General features: G+C 44.5%; 1 protein-coding gene and 1 long non-coding RNA gene across 2 annotated transcripts in view; both read left to right on the top strand.

Moving 5' to 3' along the window:
• The window catches only part of ABHD5 (abhydrolase domain containing 5, lysophosphatidic acid acyltransferase), a 29929-nt gene that overhangs the window by 5298 nt on the left and 4517 nt on the right, over positions 1–20114 (top strand). The window contains exons 2-5 of the mRNA XM_083405102.1: positions 11808–11893; positions 12956–13328; positions 16924–17078; positions 18290–18401. Coding sequence (XP_083261228.1) covers positions 11808–11893; positions 12956–13328; positions 16924–17078; positions 18290–18401 — 726 coding nt within the window. The remainder of the gene's footprint in view (positions 1–11807; positions 11894–12955; positions 13329–16923; positions 17079–18289; positions 18402–20114) is intronic.
• On the top strand, positions 1007–5969 carry LOC310660538. The gene is made up of 2 exons (XR_014503492.1): positions 1007–1370; positions 3098–5969. It is a non-coding gene; the product is annotated as an uncharacterized lncRNA (long non-coding RNA).

The raw sequence follows: 20114 nt of genomic DNA on the forward strand, positions 1-20114 counted from the left end.
AGAGCAACCAGAATGGGAGGAGTGATTTTCAGCAGAAAGCAGGCATGGGCTCCCGATCCAAATTTGGAACAAGTTCCAGATTGGAGCCTTGCAGCTGCAATTTCACCATCAATGGCACAACACATGTGGCCTGAAATTAGGGCTGGGTAATATCTCATCCAAAATCTGTTTCAAGTCCATATTGTAATATTGGTTTCACAATTTTAGACCTGGCATCATATCACTTATCTTAATTGTGCTGTGCAACAATCACAATGTGGGGAAACCGTGAAGCCAACCAGTGCCTCTGCATAGCCCCACCCTTATTTTAGATATTGTGATATATCAGTATATTGAGATGTTGAAAACCAGGTATCCTCCAGCCCTGCCTGACATACGCTTGACCTTTTTTTGGAGGGGCACAGAGCAAATCGGGGGCTCATTTGTGAGTTCGTTGTGATGAATGGATCATTCCCTGGTGGAGTTTAGGCTGGGTACTGTACCCTACTAGGGTTCCATCTATATTGGAGCAGTCTGGATTATTGTGGCCTGAGGATGTGGACAAGCTGCTTGAAGCGCTGCCAAGGACTGATTATTGCTTCACTGGAGGAGGGAGAAGTTCCATCTGCCTTGAAGGAAGCAGTGGCGTGCCCACTCCTCAAGAAGACCTCCCTGTGCCCCTTAGGGGCAAGGTGCTTGAGAGAGTGGCAGGCTCCAGCTTCCAGCATTCTTGGAAGAAATTGATTACTTGGGTAACCAAGTACCATATTTTTCGCTCTATAAGACGTACCAGACCACAAGACGCACCTAGTTTTTGGAGGAGGAAAACAAGAAAAAAAATATTCTGAATCTCAGAAGCCAGAACAGCAAGAGGGATCGCTGCACAGTGAAAGCAGCAATCCCTCTTGCTGTTCTGGCTTCTGGGATAGCTGCGCAGCCTGCATTCGCTCCATAAGACGCACACCCATTTCCCCTTACTTTTTAGGAGGGAAAAAGTGAGTCTTATAGAGCAAAAAATACGGTACTTGGGTTCATGTTGCTCTGGCTTCAGGCCTAGCCATAACACTGATAAAGCCTTCTTTGCCCTAGTTGACGCCATCAGCTGGGAGAGATACGGTGGTAAGTGTGACCCTCGTTGTTTTGCTTGAACTTTCAGCAGCTTTCTATACTGTTGACCACAGTATCCTTCTGGAGCACCTCAGGGGAGTGGGCACAGTACTTCAGCTATTCTTTTCCTGTCTCCAGGACAGCTTCCAGAAAGTGATTATGGAAGGCCACTGTTCCGCGCCATGGAAACTGTGGTGTGTTGTTTGTCAGAGTGTCGTCATGTTCCCCATACTGGGCGCTGCCCTCAGGAGTTTCGGTGTGATCGATATGTAGATGACACCCAGGTCTGTTTCTCTGTTCCATCTGAATCGGGATTTAGTATACTCTTGACAATAGGAAGCAAATGTAGATAATGGACTAGTATGAGGATTTGAGACTGAACGGCTCATTAAAAGGAGGGCTGCAGATTCCACACAGTGCTATATAGCTTCAGTTGTAGCTTTCATGCCTCTGCAAGTAAAAATAATACCTTGGGCATTTATTTTATTTTCTTGCTTGCCACTCTAGCAGCTTGGGGATCCAACCCAGGTGGGTCTGTGGCAGTTCATGTAAGCAGCCTGAATGTACAATACAGCCTGAATGTATTGTTTTCTGCTGCTCCAGAGAAGCGGACACGGAGCAATGGATCCAAACTACAAGAAAGAAGATTCCACCTAAACATTAGGAAGAACTTCCTGACAGTTAGAGCTGTTCGACAGTGGAATTTGCTGCCAAGGAGTGTGGTGGCGTCTCCTTCTTTGGAGGTCTTTAAGCAGAGGCTTGACAACCATATGTCAGGAGTGCTCTGATGGTGTTTCCTGCTTGGCAGGGGGTTGGACTCGATGGCCCTTGTGGTCTCTTCCAACTCTATGATTCTATGATTCTACTAGTGCAGCTTGTTGGTCTCCTATTGTGCTTTTCAGAAGGCAGGCAGATAGCCATTGGTTTGAATACAACCAAGACCTGAGACAGTAAGGAACTTGCATAAAATTAATGTCACATGGAAGGATCTTAGCTCAGTGGTATAGCAACCGCTTCACATACAGAAGGTTAGCCATTTTTGCTGCGGCATCACACTGTTGACTCATGTTAAGCTTGTGGTCTACTAAGACCCCTAGATCCTTTTCACATGTACTACTGGCAAGACAGGTGTCCGTCCCCCCCCATTGTATATTTGTGCAGTTGGTTCTTCCTGCCTAAGTGTAGACCCTGTTGAAATTCATTTTGTTAGTTTTGGTGCAGCTTTCAAATCTGTTAAGGCCATCCTGAATCCCAATTCTGTCTTCTGCGGCATTAGTTACCCCTCCCAGTTTGGGGTCATATGCAAAGTGGATGAGCATCCCCTCAGATCCTTCAGGCAGGTCATTTATAAAGACGTTGAACAGCAACAGACCCACTCAGAACAGAACTCGACGGTACCCCACTTGTCCTTTTTTCCAGGATGATGAGGAACCGTTTGAAAGCACTCTTTGAGCTCAGCCAGTCAACCAGCTACAAATCCACCTAACAGTTAACCTCATCCCGCCCACATTTTGTCAGCTTTTCTGCAAACAGATCACAGGGGACTTTTGTCAGAAGCCTTACTGAAATCAAGATACACTACGTCCGCAGCAGATTATTAGGATTGGTCCTAATATCATGGAGGCTGAGAAAACAAGAGAAACCCTTAAATGGCCTATCGTATTTACAATCTCATGTTGGTGTTTGGCAAGTCAAGGGCCAATGTAATTCTCCAGTTGTGGGCTTAGAAAACTCCGGGTGGACGAATTCTCTTCTATAATAATTTTTCCCCCTTTGATTGCTTGAGTGCCATCTTTTCTCAATACAAAGTTCAAGAGGCAATAATTATACAAGGAAAGAGCTGTTTTTACCTCCGACCTAATGTAGCAACGTTCTGCAATTATCTGCCAAGGGCTCTTGGAACAGCTGGCGTACAGAACACTTCCTAGAAATATTGTGCAGTAGCTCCCTCCCCTCTCCCTTGGTATTCCTCTCCAGGGCAGGAACTATAACCCACTACTTTGTTTTAAAGATAAACTCGCAGAAGCGGATTAAATGTACCCACCGTGAGGAACGAAGCCCCATCTGAGATATCTTCGGAATGAACTACCTGTCAGGAGCAGCTCGATAAACAATGGTTGCGGCGAACATGGTGTTTTTAATCTGCAGCAGTATATGTGACTCTGATAGTTTAACTGCTCCTAGTGCAAGTGACTCAGATTATCCCGTGTCACTTCAAAGTAATCTTAATCCAGCACCAGGAGCTGTCTCCACCCTCTGTACCATGGTACCATTTTCCTTTCTATGGACCTGTTGTTGCTGTTGGGTCTTGAGATCCATTTCCTCTTGCAAACTCTCCTGCTAGCATGCAGTGAGGGATTTAATTGGATGCCCACTCTTTGGCTGTGTTCCCCAGCCAAAGGAAAATGATGTATACTTATTAATGTGAATAAACTCATGCCTCAGTAATATTTATTGCATGGATTAATTGTGTTCCACTGTGTTCCATTTGGATCTTCTGAGCAGTTACTCAGATCTGATATAAAATTGGAGCTTCAAAACCTGTCTTCGGTTTTTGGTAGCTTCCTAAATAATTTTAGCAACTTTGCCCATTGCCTCAGCTCTACACACACACACGCACACACACACTCTTACGTGTGCTCTACTGTTCTATTTATTTAGTTTTATTTTTAAATTGCATTCTTACACCTGACTCTACAATATGAGGGATGTGGTTTTGCGCTGACATTACTTGCAACGTGGCTCTTGAATTACTAGGTTATGCCTCGGGTTATTTTTTGCACAGTGTCATTGTGTGACGACGTAAGGGTGCTATGTGGTGGTTACTGGTTTTCCTGAAGTGTGCTCATATATACCATCACAGGATGTGGTAGTAGCATGATGCCAAATTTATTATCCTTCTGTGAAAAGTCTTATGGACTGGTTCATAACACTGAATGCCCAGGAGGCATTTGGCTATATCACTGTGCTTTTTTAATTATGAAACCTGACTTTCCATATATTATGTCCCTTACTCCTCTCATGTCTTCATGGGCAGGAAATGACTTCTGTTCTGCCCCACCTGCCTTTCTCCTTTATATAAGCCAGGAAGCAAACTGAATGGAAATGCTCTTTAGAATAATGCTGTGCTGTATTCAAAAGGTTTCGTGTTTCTCCATGTCAGTCAGCTGTAAAATTCTGTCATCGAAGTAGAATTTGAAATGTGCTGCCTCCACAGTGCCGCATTTTATACCAGTGCCAGTTTCAACTTCGTTCCTGTGCAAACACTAAAGACCACTGCGGCCAGATCTTCAATTCGCTGTCTCTCGAAGTCGCTATCTCCATTCACAGTAATGCTTGGCTAGCAAAGCATGCTGGATTCTGTCACTTCCTTTCTGCAACAAGACAATCATTGAGCCCTGTGTGGAAATCCGGGAATAGGAGCGGTGGTTGTTTAAGGTTGCAAAATGAAGTGTTGTGGTTTAAACTGGATTAAGTTTGTAGAAAATGTTTTCCTCATGCAAATAAACCAGGATTGTATGAAGGTCAGGATACTGGCATGGTTTCAATAGTAGAACGTGCTGACATTCCTTATCTACTTTTATTTTTATTTTGTATTTCATTTCTCACATATGTTTGTAGTGTGCCACCCGGCAACTAAATTATTGACATGAAACAGCATTCAAGACATGGGCCTACTTAGCTTCATGCAGAGGGCATGATCTAGCCCAGCAAAATGTTTCCCTTGACTAACGGACCACTGTGCCATATCGGAAACTTCTTTGAAGCGCCCTCATTTTAAAAGAAAACTTACTATGCAGCACCAGATCTACAGGGGAAGAAGGAATCTGAAGGTCCCTTTGGCTCATGGAGCTAGTTTCACAGTTCTTTAGATCCTGTCTGTGATCTTCACCACTTTATCAATATATCTAATGTCCCTAAGCATCAAGTTGAAGAAGCCACAGTCAAGAAAGCTTGGGCTTGCATTTATTCAAAATAATATTTTTCTATCTAAATTTCCTCTTTCAGCCTATTGATTTGCTTCGGATTTGCGGCCACGTTTGTCTTGGTCAAGATACCCTGCGGACAGGGTATCTTGGCAAAGTATCACGAGCTGCAGTGTCCCAGCTAATTTGCAAATTCAACCTCAGAAAAGCTCACACAAGAAACCGTTTTCCTCAAAGCAGTGGGCAAGCTGCTGTTTTGGAGGTGTAAATGCTGAATTTGCCATCTTTGAGAATAGATGTGACACAGCCCTTAGATTTTGCAGATGATCATCTGTTGTGGTCTACTTCTACACTTGGGACAGAATTGTCTGTTCCCACATGAACTTGCCTGTAAGTTAAGATCTTCTCCATGTGTCCCTAGCTTCAGAGGTTAAGTGGGTGCTGCTGGAGCAGAGGGCCTTTCCTGTGGTGGTCTGAATTGTGGGACTTAACTCTCTAGACGCGTTTGCCTGGTTTGCCTTCTTTTTTTCTTTTTTCTGGTTGGAATAAATTTATTTCATCTGTCTGTAAACAAGGTGTTTAATAGTTATGGCATTTTTTGAAATGCGTATTAAATCAGACGAGTTAGACTGTATCCCAGATGTAACAAAGTGCAGGGAAATAAATGGACAAAACAGCAACAAGAATTTGTTTTAAGTCTGTACATTATCCACAAAGGCCCAAACAATAGAAGCAAATACTAGTGTCCCTAAAGTAGTGCCATTCAGAAGAAAAATTTCTTGTCAGTTAAAATACATCTCACAATAGCAACAGTTCATTTTTTAAAAACATTAGTATGGCACAGAATACATTAAAAATTCATCACAAGACAGCCAACTCAGTTATTCCAACCAAGACCATCTTCCATTTTCTCTTTTGTATACAGAGTTCTACAGTTCTCTTTTAAATGGACATACAGTGGTACCTCAGGTTACATACGCTTCCGGTTACATATGCTTCAGGTTACAGACTCCGCTAACCCAGAAATAGTGCTTCAGGTTAAGAACTTTGCCCCAGGATGAGAACAGAAATCGTGCTCCGGCGGCGCAGCGGCAGCAGGAGGCCCCCATTAGCTAAAGTGGTGCTTCAGGTTAAGAACAGTTTCAGGTTAAGAACGGACCTCTAGAACGAATTAAATACTTAACCTGAGGTACCACTGTACAAGTTAGTACTGTGCTCAAACTGACAATTTGGTTACACAGGTTTCGGATGACTAGTGCATAAGGCACTTCACTCCACAATTTCTGCAGCAAGGGCATAACAGGCCAAATGAAGATTAGATTTGAAATGGTATCCGTTTTGACCCTTTTATCTTACAACTACCAACCTTCAAAAACATACACTGATATCAGAGCAGCCAATCTTATTTCTCAGTTGATGATCTGACAGATTGATCTCAGACTAGGCTATAGGTGTATAGCTGGAGGTGGTAGTTTGTTGACAATGACAATGCAGTTTCATATAAAAACCCAAGCTGCAAATCAAATTGGTCCTATGAAAAAATGAAACCGAACACACTCCAGATGGTTACACTGGGATATCCAAAGTCCATGATGGCAGCCTTTTTACATTTCAACTACAGAACAGGAGCTGGCAAAAACAAAATTGCGTGCCTGAGCTATTGCAGTGATGGAATGTCCCTGGGGGTTCATTCAAGATGGGGATGGTGGTGAAGGGGAGGGGAGGGGAGAAGGCCATCGGCACCTTTTCATAGTTTTGCAGTTACCCTTTTAAAAGGATGCTTCTACACAGAAGAGCAGCAACAAAACTAAAGCAACACTTGTGACAGCTTTCAAGCAGCAAGTTGGTTAAACAAACCAGGCACCGTATTTTAAAAATGTGTATATATATATAGATAGATAGATAGAGATGGAAGCAAACAAAAAAGAAGAGTGGATTAAAGGGGGAGGAAAGTAGAGATATGCATGCCCTTTTCCCCTCCCAACCATGCTCTACAAAAGGAATAATGAGCTGGGTAATTGCTCAAGGAGGCATTGATCAATCTGGATTGTACAATCGGCACCTTATCAGTTTAATTTAAATTGGTTTCCTCATTGCGAGAAGTGAGGTTACAGGGAACCAGACAGAGGGCCTTCTCGGTAGTGGCGCCTGCCCTGTGGAACACCCTCCCTTCAGATGTGAAGGAAATAAGCACCTATCTTCTCTTTAAAAGACATCTGAAGGCAGCCCTGTTTAGGGAAGTTTTTAATATTTAATGCTGTATTGTTTTTAACACTCGATTGGAAGCCGCCCAGAGTTGCTGGGGAAACTCAGCCAGATGGGCGGAGTATAAATAATAAATTACTATTGTTATTATTACTTCCTTCTCTGTAATAAAGAACATCTTTCTTAAAAATATGAATGTACTTTCTCCAGATGGGTTGCATAAAACTCCATACTCTGCTCATTTTCAGGAGAGAATTGTTCTTATTAATGAGAGGAATGACAAGTCTGCATCTGCTTGCTTAATCCCAGGCATACTGTGCTAATTGTAGTGCTGATGAATTTGTAGGGTAGGTTGTTGGAGGATCCTAATTTAGGGCGGGGAGGATTAAAAATGGATTAGTGAAATTTATGGAGGATGAAGCTGTCAGTGGCTACTGGTCATGATGGCTTTATTTCTTCCATTGTTGGCAGCAGAGTGCTTCTGAATAGCAGCTTCTGGGGATCTTGAGTGGGAGGGCTACAACACAGTTTTCGAAACTAGACAGGCGCATTAAGAAATGAAATTAGACAGGCGCATGAACTATATCTAAAGTTCAAGTGCAGCTACCTCCAAGGTTTGTTCCTGTGCTTTCAAAAAACTGGATGCTTTTTAAAAACTATATTTTAGTTTACTTTTTAAAATCATATTCTATTTTAGATACGTAGCCCTACTTCAAAACAAAGTAGCTCAAGGCAAAACAATATTAATAAAGACTTGGGTTTAGAACATCACACATAGTACTCTGTACATACACAGAGCAGTTTTCAGTTCTCTTCTCTGGAAACAGCTCCTGCAACCCCCAGAAGCCTCTCCTGAAGGTCGGGAAACTCTCCAGAGTCACAGCCCATGAAACATAAGGGGCTGCCTGCAGATCTGGAAAATTATCAAGTGTTTCGCCTGCACATCTAGATCTCCTTGTTTCTAGCCGTCCTCTGTTGTAGATATACTACAATATGGCATCATGAGTAGTCTGTGAAATCATTTGTAGTACTAAAATTTTGACCGCATTGGCATTTTGATGATGGTTGAAGGGCTAACTGATACTATGCACAGGAAAAGGGTGGTTTGTAACATCCAGGTACAAAAAAGAATTGAGTGACTTGCATGTACATTTTGAGGGCAGGAAGTACGCATTTATGACTGTGAGCAATGGACTTTGATTTCTCTGTTCCAGCACAGTTGATTCATTGTACCACCTCTACTCAGGCAATATCTGCAAAGTTTATGTGTCACTTGCCTATATTACAGACAATCTTAAGGGTATTAGTACAGATGTTTACAAATGGGAGATGATAGGTTGGAGGGTTTGCTGTTGACATGTTTAATAGAACATGTGGTCACTCGCTTAATTTTAATTTAAATATATATATATACCCTGCTAGATCAGATCACCGTCTAGGTTAGATCCCCTTAGCTGTCAGCAACCAAGAGTTGCTGCGAAACCCCCAAGCCAATGTATGAAGGCAGTGATCCTTATCCTTTGCCCTCAGCAACCAGTATTCAGTGATGTGCTGGCTCTGAACCCAGACGTTGCATTGAGCTGCTATGACTAATAGTATACTCCCCTCCTCCATGAATTTGTCTTAATCCCCTTTAAACGCCGTCACCAGTAGCAGTCTGGTGACACCTTGCCCCACGACTTCTAATGACCATCCCCAATGGCTTCCTATAGATCAAGAGTTTCCCAAACTTGGGTCTCCAGCTCTTTTTGGACTACGATTCCCATCACCCCTGAACACTGGTCCTGGTAGCTAGGGGTGGTGGGAGTTGCAGTCCGAAAACAGCAGGAGTCCCAAGTTTGGGAAACCCTGATAGAGATATTGGTGGCAGGATAGTGCCCTACAGCACACCAAAAGTTCCCCCTTTTCCGGCCACTTCTGGTTCACTGCGGTGCACACATGCGCAGTCACGCATCAATCGGATGCACGTCAATTGGGCGTTGCCTGTACTTTAAAATTGCAAACCACCTTGGGTACCTTGGCACAGAAAGGCAGTCCATTAATGCAATACATTAATAACACAGGTGTTTGCAATCTCTTTGTGGATTGCAGGCCTGGGGAAAAATTGTCTGATGCTTCCACGCATGCAAGATATTCTGAAACGTATGGTACCTATTTATCTACTTGCACTTTGACGTGCTTTTGAACTGCTAGGTTGGCAGGAGCAGGGACCGAGCAACGGGAGCTCCCCACAACGGGGTGATTCGAACTGCCGACCTTCTGATCGGCAAGTCCTAGGCTCTGTGGTTTAACCCACAGCACCACCGACGTTCCACCATGTAAGTTTAGAATTGCCTATACTCCATTTCAGATACGCTGTAAAGAAGAAACGCGCAAAAAAATGGCCGGATTCCAGGTGGCTGTATGTGGTGCTCTTTGCAGAAACTTGAGCTTTTCTGACCCCTTTCCTGCTGCAGCTTTCTGTCCACCCATGCCCCTGCAAAAAAAAACCCCCAAACAAACCCAGTCCCCTCCGGGCAAGGTGTGATGCAGCCAGTGGGCAAGGGGGATTGACGATGCACATTATTGGTACATGTGGCTTTCCATAGATATATTTTGCTTTTTAGAGCTCTAGCCTCCGTTACCTAGAATGAACCTTTGTCAAACTTATTTCCCTTTGCGTGCGCACGTTTAAATGAAGGCAGCGAGAGGAAGGATTGAGAAATAAGTTGTTTGTGTAAAAGTTGCATTGAGGTCAAGGCCTTTGGTGGCAGGAGGGGTTTTTGTTTTGTTTTTTCAAAGGTCCCAGAGCACGGTCTGGAGGTATGTGATAGATAACAGCAGGCTCGCTGCTGTTAAGTGGGTCTGATTTTGGTCAGTGCCTGCCTGGACATGAAACTGCCTGGCTAGTCTGCGTACCCTGCCTTGAGTCTCATGACGAGAGGGAGGCTAGATATAAATGTAAAAATTATTGTCATTTATGTTATGCGTGGTGGTTTTTTAAAAAATAAAAAAGCATATGCATGTATGCATACGTATGGAGACAATAGGTGCACTAAACAAGCATATTGTATAAACAAGCATATTGTATAAAATTTGGTGTGTGTTGTGTGTATAGGTACACACACACAACACACATAGCTGGTCAGTTGCATAACTAATGGCTATGGACTTTCCTCGGACGTGACCTGTTTTATATCCTGTGCCATAAAACTTTTGTGTAAGGTCATGATTCAAGCTAATAATGCGTACACACAAATAAATGAGATAAAGGGCTTCTTCCTACCCAGTGCTATAATTAACTACCAAGAAGTTGTTTTCCTGCTTTGCTCCACTGACCTGCCCTTACTCCTAACCACCATCCCACAGCAGTACTGTTACCCCAGATGTAGGCACCCTGCAAGAGGTGCTTTTTGGATTCCCCTAATGAGGCTAAATTTCATTATCACTGATTTGTGAGGTACCAGATGTTACTAAATGTTATGATCTGCGGTCCTTGAGGCTTGTGCGACTAGAACTGGCTTTGACTGCCACCGGCTTTTGACGGCAAGGTGTATAAGCAGGGTTCGAAATTAGCCAGGCGCATTTTGCGCCTGACTATTGGCCACTTGCGATCAAGTGAATATGCCTGGGCGCCAGGATAGCTCCTGACATCTCCACCATCTGGAGGTGCATGCCTGGGACCTGGACTGTTTTCACACACCAATACCTCGTCCTGTAGAATTTGATCAGTTATATTGCATCTGCATAATCAGAATGAATTCAAGGAAGCAAAATGCTTCTTATGCGCAGCCTGAGCAGGAGCAGTGAACGTTATAGAGAGCCAGTGTGGTGTAGTGGTTAAGAGCGGTAGTCTCGTAATCTGGGGAACCGGGTTCGCGTCTCCGCTCCTCCACATGCAGCTGCTGGGTGACCTTGGGCTAGTCACACTTCTCTGAAGTCTCTCAGCCCCACTCACCTCACAGAGTGTTTGTTGTGGGGGAGGAAGGGAAAGGAGAATGTTAGCCGCTTTGAGACTCTTTCGGGTAGTGATAAAGCGGGATATCAAATCCAAACTCTTCCTCTTCTGCTGCTTATAGCTAATTGTTGTAGCTTTTCTTTCCCTACCCCACCCCACCCCACCGCCCTGCTCACAGTTGTTCTTCTGTTTTGAATAATAAGAATAGGCCAATATATGGGGGGGGGGGGAGGGCTGTCCCTGGATCAAGTGACTTTTCTTCTTTAAGTTCTCAAAGTTCTTAACCTAGCTGAATGTTGTCAACTGAACTAGCCAGATGTTTAACTTAGCATCAATCACAGTCAGTCCATCATTTGAAAAATAAGACTTTAGGGCTGTCTTGCCCCAAAATGGCATCCTGTTTTGGCGACTGTAATCTTGGTTTAAGGAGCCATTTGGCGCCTAGCTAACATATCTGAGTTTCTAACACTGTGTGTACGATATTTTAGGTATTGCTGAGTGTATTGGCGATGGCCACCAAATGCAAGCCCAAATGAGTTTCCAATTCTCTCCTTCAGTGATTAGCCAAGAACTCTTAATCCCTTGCACACAGCCTACTTACAGTTAGTAGCATATAAGTGTTTAATACAGTTGTTTCACTCTCATTACTTTAGGTCAGGATGGCTGTCCAGTTGGCTGCCTGCTTGGTGTCCTACATCACTGGTACATCTTAAGGATGCTGAAGAGAAAATATTGAAATGTAAGCACTTTGTGGTAAGAAACCTCAGGAATTACTGTACTACCCGTGAGCACCGTGGAAAGAATGTGGGGTTTTCATCAGGCCTTGTTCAAAGCTTGACGTGCTTTCGAACTGCTAGGTTGGCAGGAGCAGGGACCGAGCAATGGGAGCTCACCCCGTCGTAGGGATTCAAACCGCTGACCTTCTGATCAGCAAGCCCTAGGCTTTGTGGTTTAAACCACATCGTTACCCGCGTCCCTATAAGCAAGTATAGTACTATACAAATCCAATATGATATTATTATTATTTGTTGAATTTATATACCACCCTATACCTGGGGGTCTCAGGGCTGTTCACAGAATAAAAACAAGATATAAAATCACAAAATACATAATAAAAATAAAAACAGCAACCCAAAAGCCCCCACCCCCAAAAAAACACATTTTAAAAGGGTATAGGATATCAATCCGATCAACCAAAGGCCTGGTTATAAAGGAACGTTTTTGCCTGGCGCCTAAAGTTGTATAATGAAGGAGCCAGGCGAACTTCCCTGGGGAGAGCATTCCACAGAAGGGGAGCCACTGCAGAGAAGGCCTGTTCTTGTGTTGCAACTAGACCTCTCAATGAGGCACACGAAGAAGGGCCTCAGAAGATGATCTCAGGGTTCAGGTACATTCATATCGAAAGGAGGCTCTTGAGGTACCACACCTTTGTTTATCAGCAATTTTAAAAAATGACTCTGTAACCCTGATATCCTTCCAGATCTATCTGTGTTTAGTTCTTTAGCATTTGAGAATGTAGAGCATAAGGGATGGATGTTTGGCTTATACAGATTCTTGCCTTTATGAGGTCTTGTAAGTTGTGCAAAGACTACACAGTCCTCGAAAGGGGGAGAAATGTGAGCCTCATAACGTAACTGCCACCTTTATGGCTGGCACTAATCCCTGCCATTCTGATTTTGTTATAAATGCTATGATGAAAGTGGGAGTATCTGCCTGTGGACATGCTGTAATAAACGCCCTTATTTTTATAGGGCTGTTTAGGTATCGTTGTTTAATAAGATTTGCACTTCTCTTTCTTCAGGTATCACAAGTACATACAGTAAACAGTATGTCTTCATATCCAATGGAAACAAAATATGGACGCTAACGTTCTCCCACAGCCTCTCTCAGAAAACTCCCCTTGTCCTCCTCCATGGGTTCGGAGGAGGTGTTGGACTTTGGGCACTGAACTTTGAAGACCTTTGTGAAAACAGGACTGTGTATGCATTTGATCTCTTGGGATTTGGACGCAGCAGTAGACCGCTGTTTGACACAGACGCAGAAGTAGCAGAAAACCAGTTTGTAGAATCTATTGAAGAATGGAGGCGGAAAATGGGATTGGACAGAATGATTTTACTGGGGCACAACCTGGGAGGATTCCTGGCAGCTGCTTACTCACTGAAGTACCCATCAAGGTATCTGAAAATAATAGACGAGCGGAAGTTCTTCCGGCATTTCATTTGAAATTCAGTTATAGGTTTGACAGCATAACATTGTCAAACCTGTATGAGGCAGTCTGGTTAGAAAACATTCTCTAATGAGGTTGAGATAGAGCATTGTTGAAAAACTAGTTTCATAACTTTAAACTTAAAATGCAAATTGTATTTAACTTGCATCATATGTTTTCCTCTGATTGCACTTGCATGCAATGTAGGGTGTTTTCTACTCTCAAATTTCTCAGCGTACCTTAGATTTTGTGTCCAGGGTGTAGCCGCAGAGTACTTGTAAGTTGTGGTGTAGCCAGACTACCCACTGTTTTTACACAGCCACATGTCACGTTACCAGCATGCAACCACACTGGCCAGATTTTTTTTTTTTTAAAATACTTTTCGGAGAAAAGGATGTTTTAGTTACATATCAGAATAACAAGTGCAGGACAATAGTAACTGTAGCATACTCATTTCTGTGTTAGCTGCTTGGATTATGAGCTGGGCTTGAGCACAACTACAGAACAGAACCTAAAGGAGGGTTTTTGGTTTGGCTTGGTTTGGTATTTTGTGTTCTCATTTTGTGTTTTTATGTTGCAAACCACCCTGTGATCGTCAGACGAAGGGTGGTATCCAGATAATAATAATAATGATGATGATGATAATAATAATAATAATAGCAGGGCTGGCTAGCTGGTAGTCCTTCAGATGTTGCTGGACTTGAGCTCCCATCAGCCCCAGCCAGCATGACCAATGGTCAGGGGTGATGGGAATCAAGAGTCTCAACAGCCTCTGGATGGCCACAGGTTAGCACTAAAGGAACTGGGGGTGGAGTGGGGAGATGGGTTGTGATGGCAAAGGCAAGAAGCTATGGGTTAACCTAAAGCTGCAGTGTCTGAACAGAACTGAAACCAAGTACAGTGGTACCCCGCAAGACGAATGCCTCGCAAGACGGAAAACCCGCTAGACGAAAGGGTTTTCCGTTTTTCGATGCGCTTCGCAGGACGAATTTCCCTATGGGCTTGCTTTGCAAGACGAAAATGTCTTGCGAGTCTTGAGATTTTTTCCCGCTCCCCATCCCCTTTTTTTTAAGCCGCTAAACCGCTAATAGCCTTTTAGCAGCTAATCTACTAATCCCTTAAGCCTTTAATAGCCGCTAAACCGCTAATAGTGCTAATCCGCTAAGCCGCTAATAGGGTTGCTTCGCAAGACGAAAAAACCGCTAGACAAAGAGACTCGCGGAACGAATTAATTTCGTCTTGCAAGGCACCACTGTACTTAGAACTGGTCACATGCGAGTTAGCAAAACAATTCCATCTTTCTTTGTAAATGCCTATTCTTGAATGACTTTCATAGTATTGTTGCTTATTTATTTGCATGTGTTTCCTAGCAGGATGGTTTCAGTGATAGGAGCCAGTTCCGAGGGGCTCAAGTCCCTTTAGTCCCCCAAATAAAATATTTGAGGGGGCCAGCCCCCCCCCCAAGTTGATGGGCATTGCCATTCAGATGGTGTGCATGTTCCGTGTTTTGTGGTCAGTTATGCAGGGCTTACCTGGGCCTCCTTCCATTATTTTATTCAAGTTGACACCCCTGGGACTCTCAGTAGAAATTTTTGGGGTGCTGTAAAATCCACATAACATATCTGGTGGTAACATGAATGTCTGCTCATGCTTTTACGTAGGTCATATCTCGTTTTCCTTGGAGGCATCCGCTTTCATTTCTAGCCAGTGGCTGTGGCAAATGGTCAGTTGGTTCTCGTCATAGGCCCATATAGTTCAGTATTGCCTGCACTGACTGGTAACAGTTTCTCCAGGGTTTCTAAATGGAGTCTTTCCCAGCCCGACCTGGAGATAATCGGCATTGAACTTGGGATTTTTGTTTGCAAAGCATGTGCTCTTTTACAGAGCTACAGAAGCAATTGCTGGATTAAGCCACTACATTATAATGTGTAACTTATTGGAGCTGAATAAGTAGGCAGTTTTTGGAAATTAAAATAGAACGTGATGATTTGCTTTGGTTATCTCTGGAATGCCATATATTCTAAGGAAATTGATGTGTTGAACTGGGCAGATACCACTATCTCTCAAGAACTGGAATGCTGACGAACCCAAAGGATTGGAGTATAAAGGACAAATATTTGCAAAATGAGTTGAGCTTTACATTTAAAGGAAGTAAATACCATTCCTTATGCTGCAGAACAAGTATGTTTAAGAGAAGTTTTCTATGTAAAGAAAGAAGGCTGACCTTTTCCTTAAATGCTACAGAATGCAAATCTTAAACAGGCAATTCCCAATGAAACTATCTGGAAACTAGTTGGGATATATTTCTGGCAGGCTTTTAAGAAATGAAATACAGATGCATGAAGTATGATTTGATAGTTGTGCATCTGTGATGAAAATGTGATGTTCAAGCTTATCAGCTATAAGTACCTTTCATACCAGGTGGCTGTAATAGTATTCAGGAAAAAGAGTTTCTTACCAATAATGGTATAGTGCTGGAATCAAACATGCCAAGAATAGTTACAGGTGATCCACATTTTTTTTAAAAAAATAGTGTATTTCTATTTGCAAACCAATTTGCAGCCCAATCCTAGCCTTTACAAATTTAATGCAGAATTACTAAGCTGTCTAGATGATTGTTGTTGCTCATCTTTATATTTTTTTTAAAAAGAAAAAGCTGGAAAGGCAGGCAGGCAAGAATGCTTTAGTGGACGATCATACAAATGCTTGTTGCTTTTCTGTACAAGTTTGGCAGAGGAAGAGAGCACTAATGGAACATAAAAGACTAACACATCACTATGAAGATGGTGACTTTCCTTGCACAAATATCAGTTTTGTATCATGTGATAAAAACAGCTAGTCGGAGATGCACCCCTTTTCACTCTGAAGAAAAAATGAGCCTTGCTTGTCCCTTAGTGAATACATATCTTAGTTCTTCATGCAGTTTTATCACCTTTAGCCAATTCCAGATCATATATGGCTGGACAGTTACAAATGTTATTCTAGAGTATGCAAGTGGTAAGAGATCTGTTTGGAGATCTGTTTAGTCCTTAGCTGTATTGAAATCTTCTAATGACATATAGTGATTGGCTAGAGTATCTCAAGAATATTCTGATGTGACATTTTAGTAGTTCAGCAAGGCTGCCATCTTACACACATGTACTTCCAAGAAAATCCCTTGCACGTATATGATTATGTGTCACATAGAATCATAGCTAGCTATCCGTAATCACAGGTTACAGCACAGATTTGCACAGACTGTAGGAAATACTCTGGGTTGCATAATACTACTAGCGGCTGCGCAGTAAATGTCCTTTAAATTTTGACCGCCCATAATCTCCTTTTGTTTCTTGAAATTGGGGCAATTATTCTATAGGGAGGGGAGGGTAATACTTAAAAGGAGTTGAGGCAGTAGCAGGTGGCAGAGCTTTGTTCTGTGTTAAGAGCAGGAGCAACCTAAAATTATTTCATCCGAAAGCTAAGGTGGGGTAAAAATACACTTGGTGATGCTGGCTCTAAAATACCACGTGCACTATAATATATGTGTTCATATTGACAAAATGTCCTAATTCTTATACCTGCAGAGCAAAACATCTCATATTAGTGGAGCCGTGGGGTTTCCCAGAGAGGCCTTCCAGTGCCGAACACGAGAGGCCCATTCCAATCTGGATCAAAGCACTTGGAGCAGTTTTGAGCCCATTTAATCCACTGGCTGGTCTCAGAATAGCAGGACCCTTTGGTGAGTGCTTGCTAGCGGTTTGTGCTGATGCCATTGCCTAACAAAGGGATTACCATCTGCCATCAGTTCTGAAAATGTAATAGCTTAGACTTTAGGGCAGCTTTCAGTCCCCATCTGCCACACACCAGCAGTCTAGTGTGGTAGGCAGTGCAGTGTTTTTAGGACACATGATCCCAATGGGCTGCCCCACTCACCATCCAAGCAGTCACATTCTGCACTAGCTGCAGCTTTTGGGCAGTCTCCAAGGGCAGCCCCACATTAACAGTGCATTGCAGCAGTCCAGATGGCAGGTCAGAGAATGGACAGCTGAAGCCTGGCAGTCCCACTCCCAAGAACAGCAGCAGCTGGTGCATTGGCCTAAGCTGAGCATAAGCACTCCTTCCCTAACCGCTTCTGCTTTGCAGCTTCCTCACATGCTGTAACGATGTATTTATTCCATTATATGAGGAGGAGACTGCCATCTGCAGTGATGCTCAGTGTGTGCAGATACTACCATTCTGCCTAATTGCTCTGGCCTGTGCCTCTCTCACTGGAGTAAAGCAGAGATGGGGATCAGGATCAGCCATGTTTAATTCTCCTTAAGATGACAAAACTGGGACGCGGGTGGTGCTGTGGATTAAACCACAAAGCCTAGGACTTGCTGATCAGAAGGTCAGCGGTTTGAATCCCCGTGGCGGGGTGAGCTCCCGTTGCTTGGTCCCTGCTCCTGCCAACCTAGCAGTTCGAAAGCACGTCAAAGTGCAAGTAGATAAATAGGTACCGCTCCGGCGGGAAGGTAAACGGTGTTTACGTGTGCTGCTCTGGTTTGCCAGAAGCGGCTTAGTCATGCTGGCCACATGACCCGGAAGCTGTACGCCGGCTCCCTCAGCCAGTAAAGCGAGATGAGCGCCGCAACCCCAGAGTCAGTCACGACTGGACCTAATGGTCAGGGGTCCCTTTACTAAGATGACAAAACTGTTGCAAGCTGCATTCTCGCTGTTGAAGGCTGCGGGTAATCGGGGACGGGGGCACATACTGGAGGCCGGCAGCCCACCATTTGTCTTCTAGCTGCTGCTGGGGGGGGGGGACAGATCACTCCGGATAGAGAGAGAGATGGAGATCTTCATTCTTGACGATCCACAGCTGCGAAGCACCGTTGCTGATCATTTTTAAAGCACCACCCTGCACCCACCTGCCAGGTTCTAATTCTTTTTCGCCTTGATTCACGACAGGATTGAGCCTTGTACAGCGCATTAGGCCCGACTTCAAGAGAAAGTACTCGTCCATGTTTGATGATGACACGGTCACTGAATATATCTACCACTGCAATGTGCAATCACCAAGGTAAGCATACATTAGCAAGTCTAGATGCTCACAGCAGTAGCAGCACATGGGGCAGCGCAAGTGACGTAGCGTAGGTTGCCAGCTAGAATAACCTTGACCGTGATATCCTTGCCCAGCCAGGATGCATAAGAGGCATTCTTATGGGCTGCCCTACACGTGCAAAAATCTCTTGCCCTAGCAGGCAGGCAAAGTCTACTTCCTGGAAAGGTTAGAATTTCCTGTTTAAAGATGGCAGGGAAAGTTAAGTGGGACCAAAGTACAACTTTTTCTTCTACATGGCTTAATATAATAAATGGGGCGTTCTGATGTGATATTTAGTAAACTGTAGAATAAATTGCTTTTTTGCCATTAGTTAATCCAGCTGATGGGTTACAAAATGCACTTTAATCATCTGGGGGCTGTTCAGCTCAGCAACTTTTGGGATGAGAGGTCTTGAGGTTGCTTTGCCAGCCCTCTGGCGCCATTTTGATTGAACATTTGCTGTACACTTTCCATGGTTTTACGATTTTAGCACCCCATCCCAAGGAAGCTGCTTCTTATCCATGGAAATAAAAAGATTCCTTCCAGTAGCACCTTAGAGACCAACTAAATTTGTTATTGGTATGAGCTTTCGTGTGCATGCACACTTCTTCAGATACACATTTTGACTACAGTGGCACCTCGGGTTACGTACGCTTCAGGTTACATATGCTTCAGGTTACACACTCCGCTAACCCAGAAATAGTACCTTGGGTTAAAAACTTTGCTTCAGGATGAGAACAGAAATCATGCGGCGGGAGCGGGAGGCCCCATTAGGTAAAGTGGTGCTTCAGGTTAAAAACAGTTTCAGGTTAAGAACAGGCCTCCGGAACGAATTACCGTATTTTTCGCCCTATAAGACGCACTTTTTCCCCTCCAAAAATGAAGGGGAAATGTGTGTGCGTCTTACGGGGCGAATGCAGGCTCCTTGGCTTCAGCGATAGCAACGCGAAGCCTCCAAAGCCTGTGCTCTGGAGGCTTTGCGTTGCTTCCGCTGAAGCCAGGAGAGTCTGCTCTTTGAGGCTGGCGGTGGGGGAAAGCAGCGCCTCCTCCATCGCCAGCCCCAGAGGATGGGGGGCAGCGGGAAGGCGCGCAACGCCTTCCCGCTACCCTCCAACAAGGCTAGGAGGCTGGCGGTGGGGAAAGGAGCGCTTCCCCCATGGCTAGCCCCAGAGGATGGGGGGCAGCGGGAAGGCGCGCGACGCCTTCCCGCTACTCTCCAACCCGGCTTGGAGGCTGGCGGTGGGGAAAGGAGCGCTTCCCCCATGGCTAGCCCCAGAGGATGGGGGGCAGCGGGAAGGCGCGCGACGCCTTCCTGCTACTCTCCAACCCGGCTTTGAGGCTGGCGGTGGGGAAAGGAGCGCTTCCCCCATCGTCAGCCCCAGAGGATGGGGGGCAGCGGGAAGGCGCACGACGCCTTCCCCCTACTCTCCAACCCTCCTGTGGGCTTTTGCGGGAGATGGGGGAATTCCCCCACCTCCCACAAAAGCAGGCAAAAGCTGCACGCTCTTTAAAGGGGCTCTGCGGCTTCTGCTGGCTTTTCTAGGAGGTGGGGGAATTCCCGCACCTCGTAGAAAAGCCCGCAGGAGCCGCGCAGCCTTTAAAGAGCGCGCCCCTCTTGGGAGCTTTTCCCCAAGGAGGGAGAAGGGACTGACTGGCCAAGTCCGTCCCTTCTCCCTCCTGTGGGCTTTTGCA

The sequence above is a fragment of the Podarcis tiliguerta genome (assembly GCF_965153285.1).
Source record: "Podarcis tiliguerta genome assembly, chromosome: 12".
Classification (NCBI taxonomy): domain Eukaryota; kingdom Metazoa; phylum Chordata; class Lepidosauria; order Squamata; family Lacertidae; genus Podarcis; species Podarcis tiliguerta.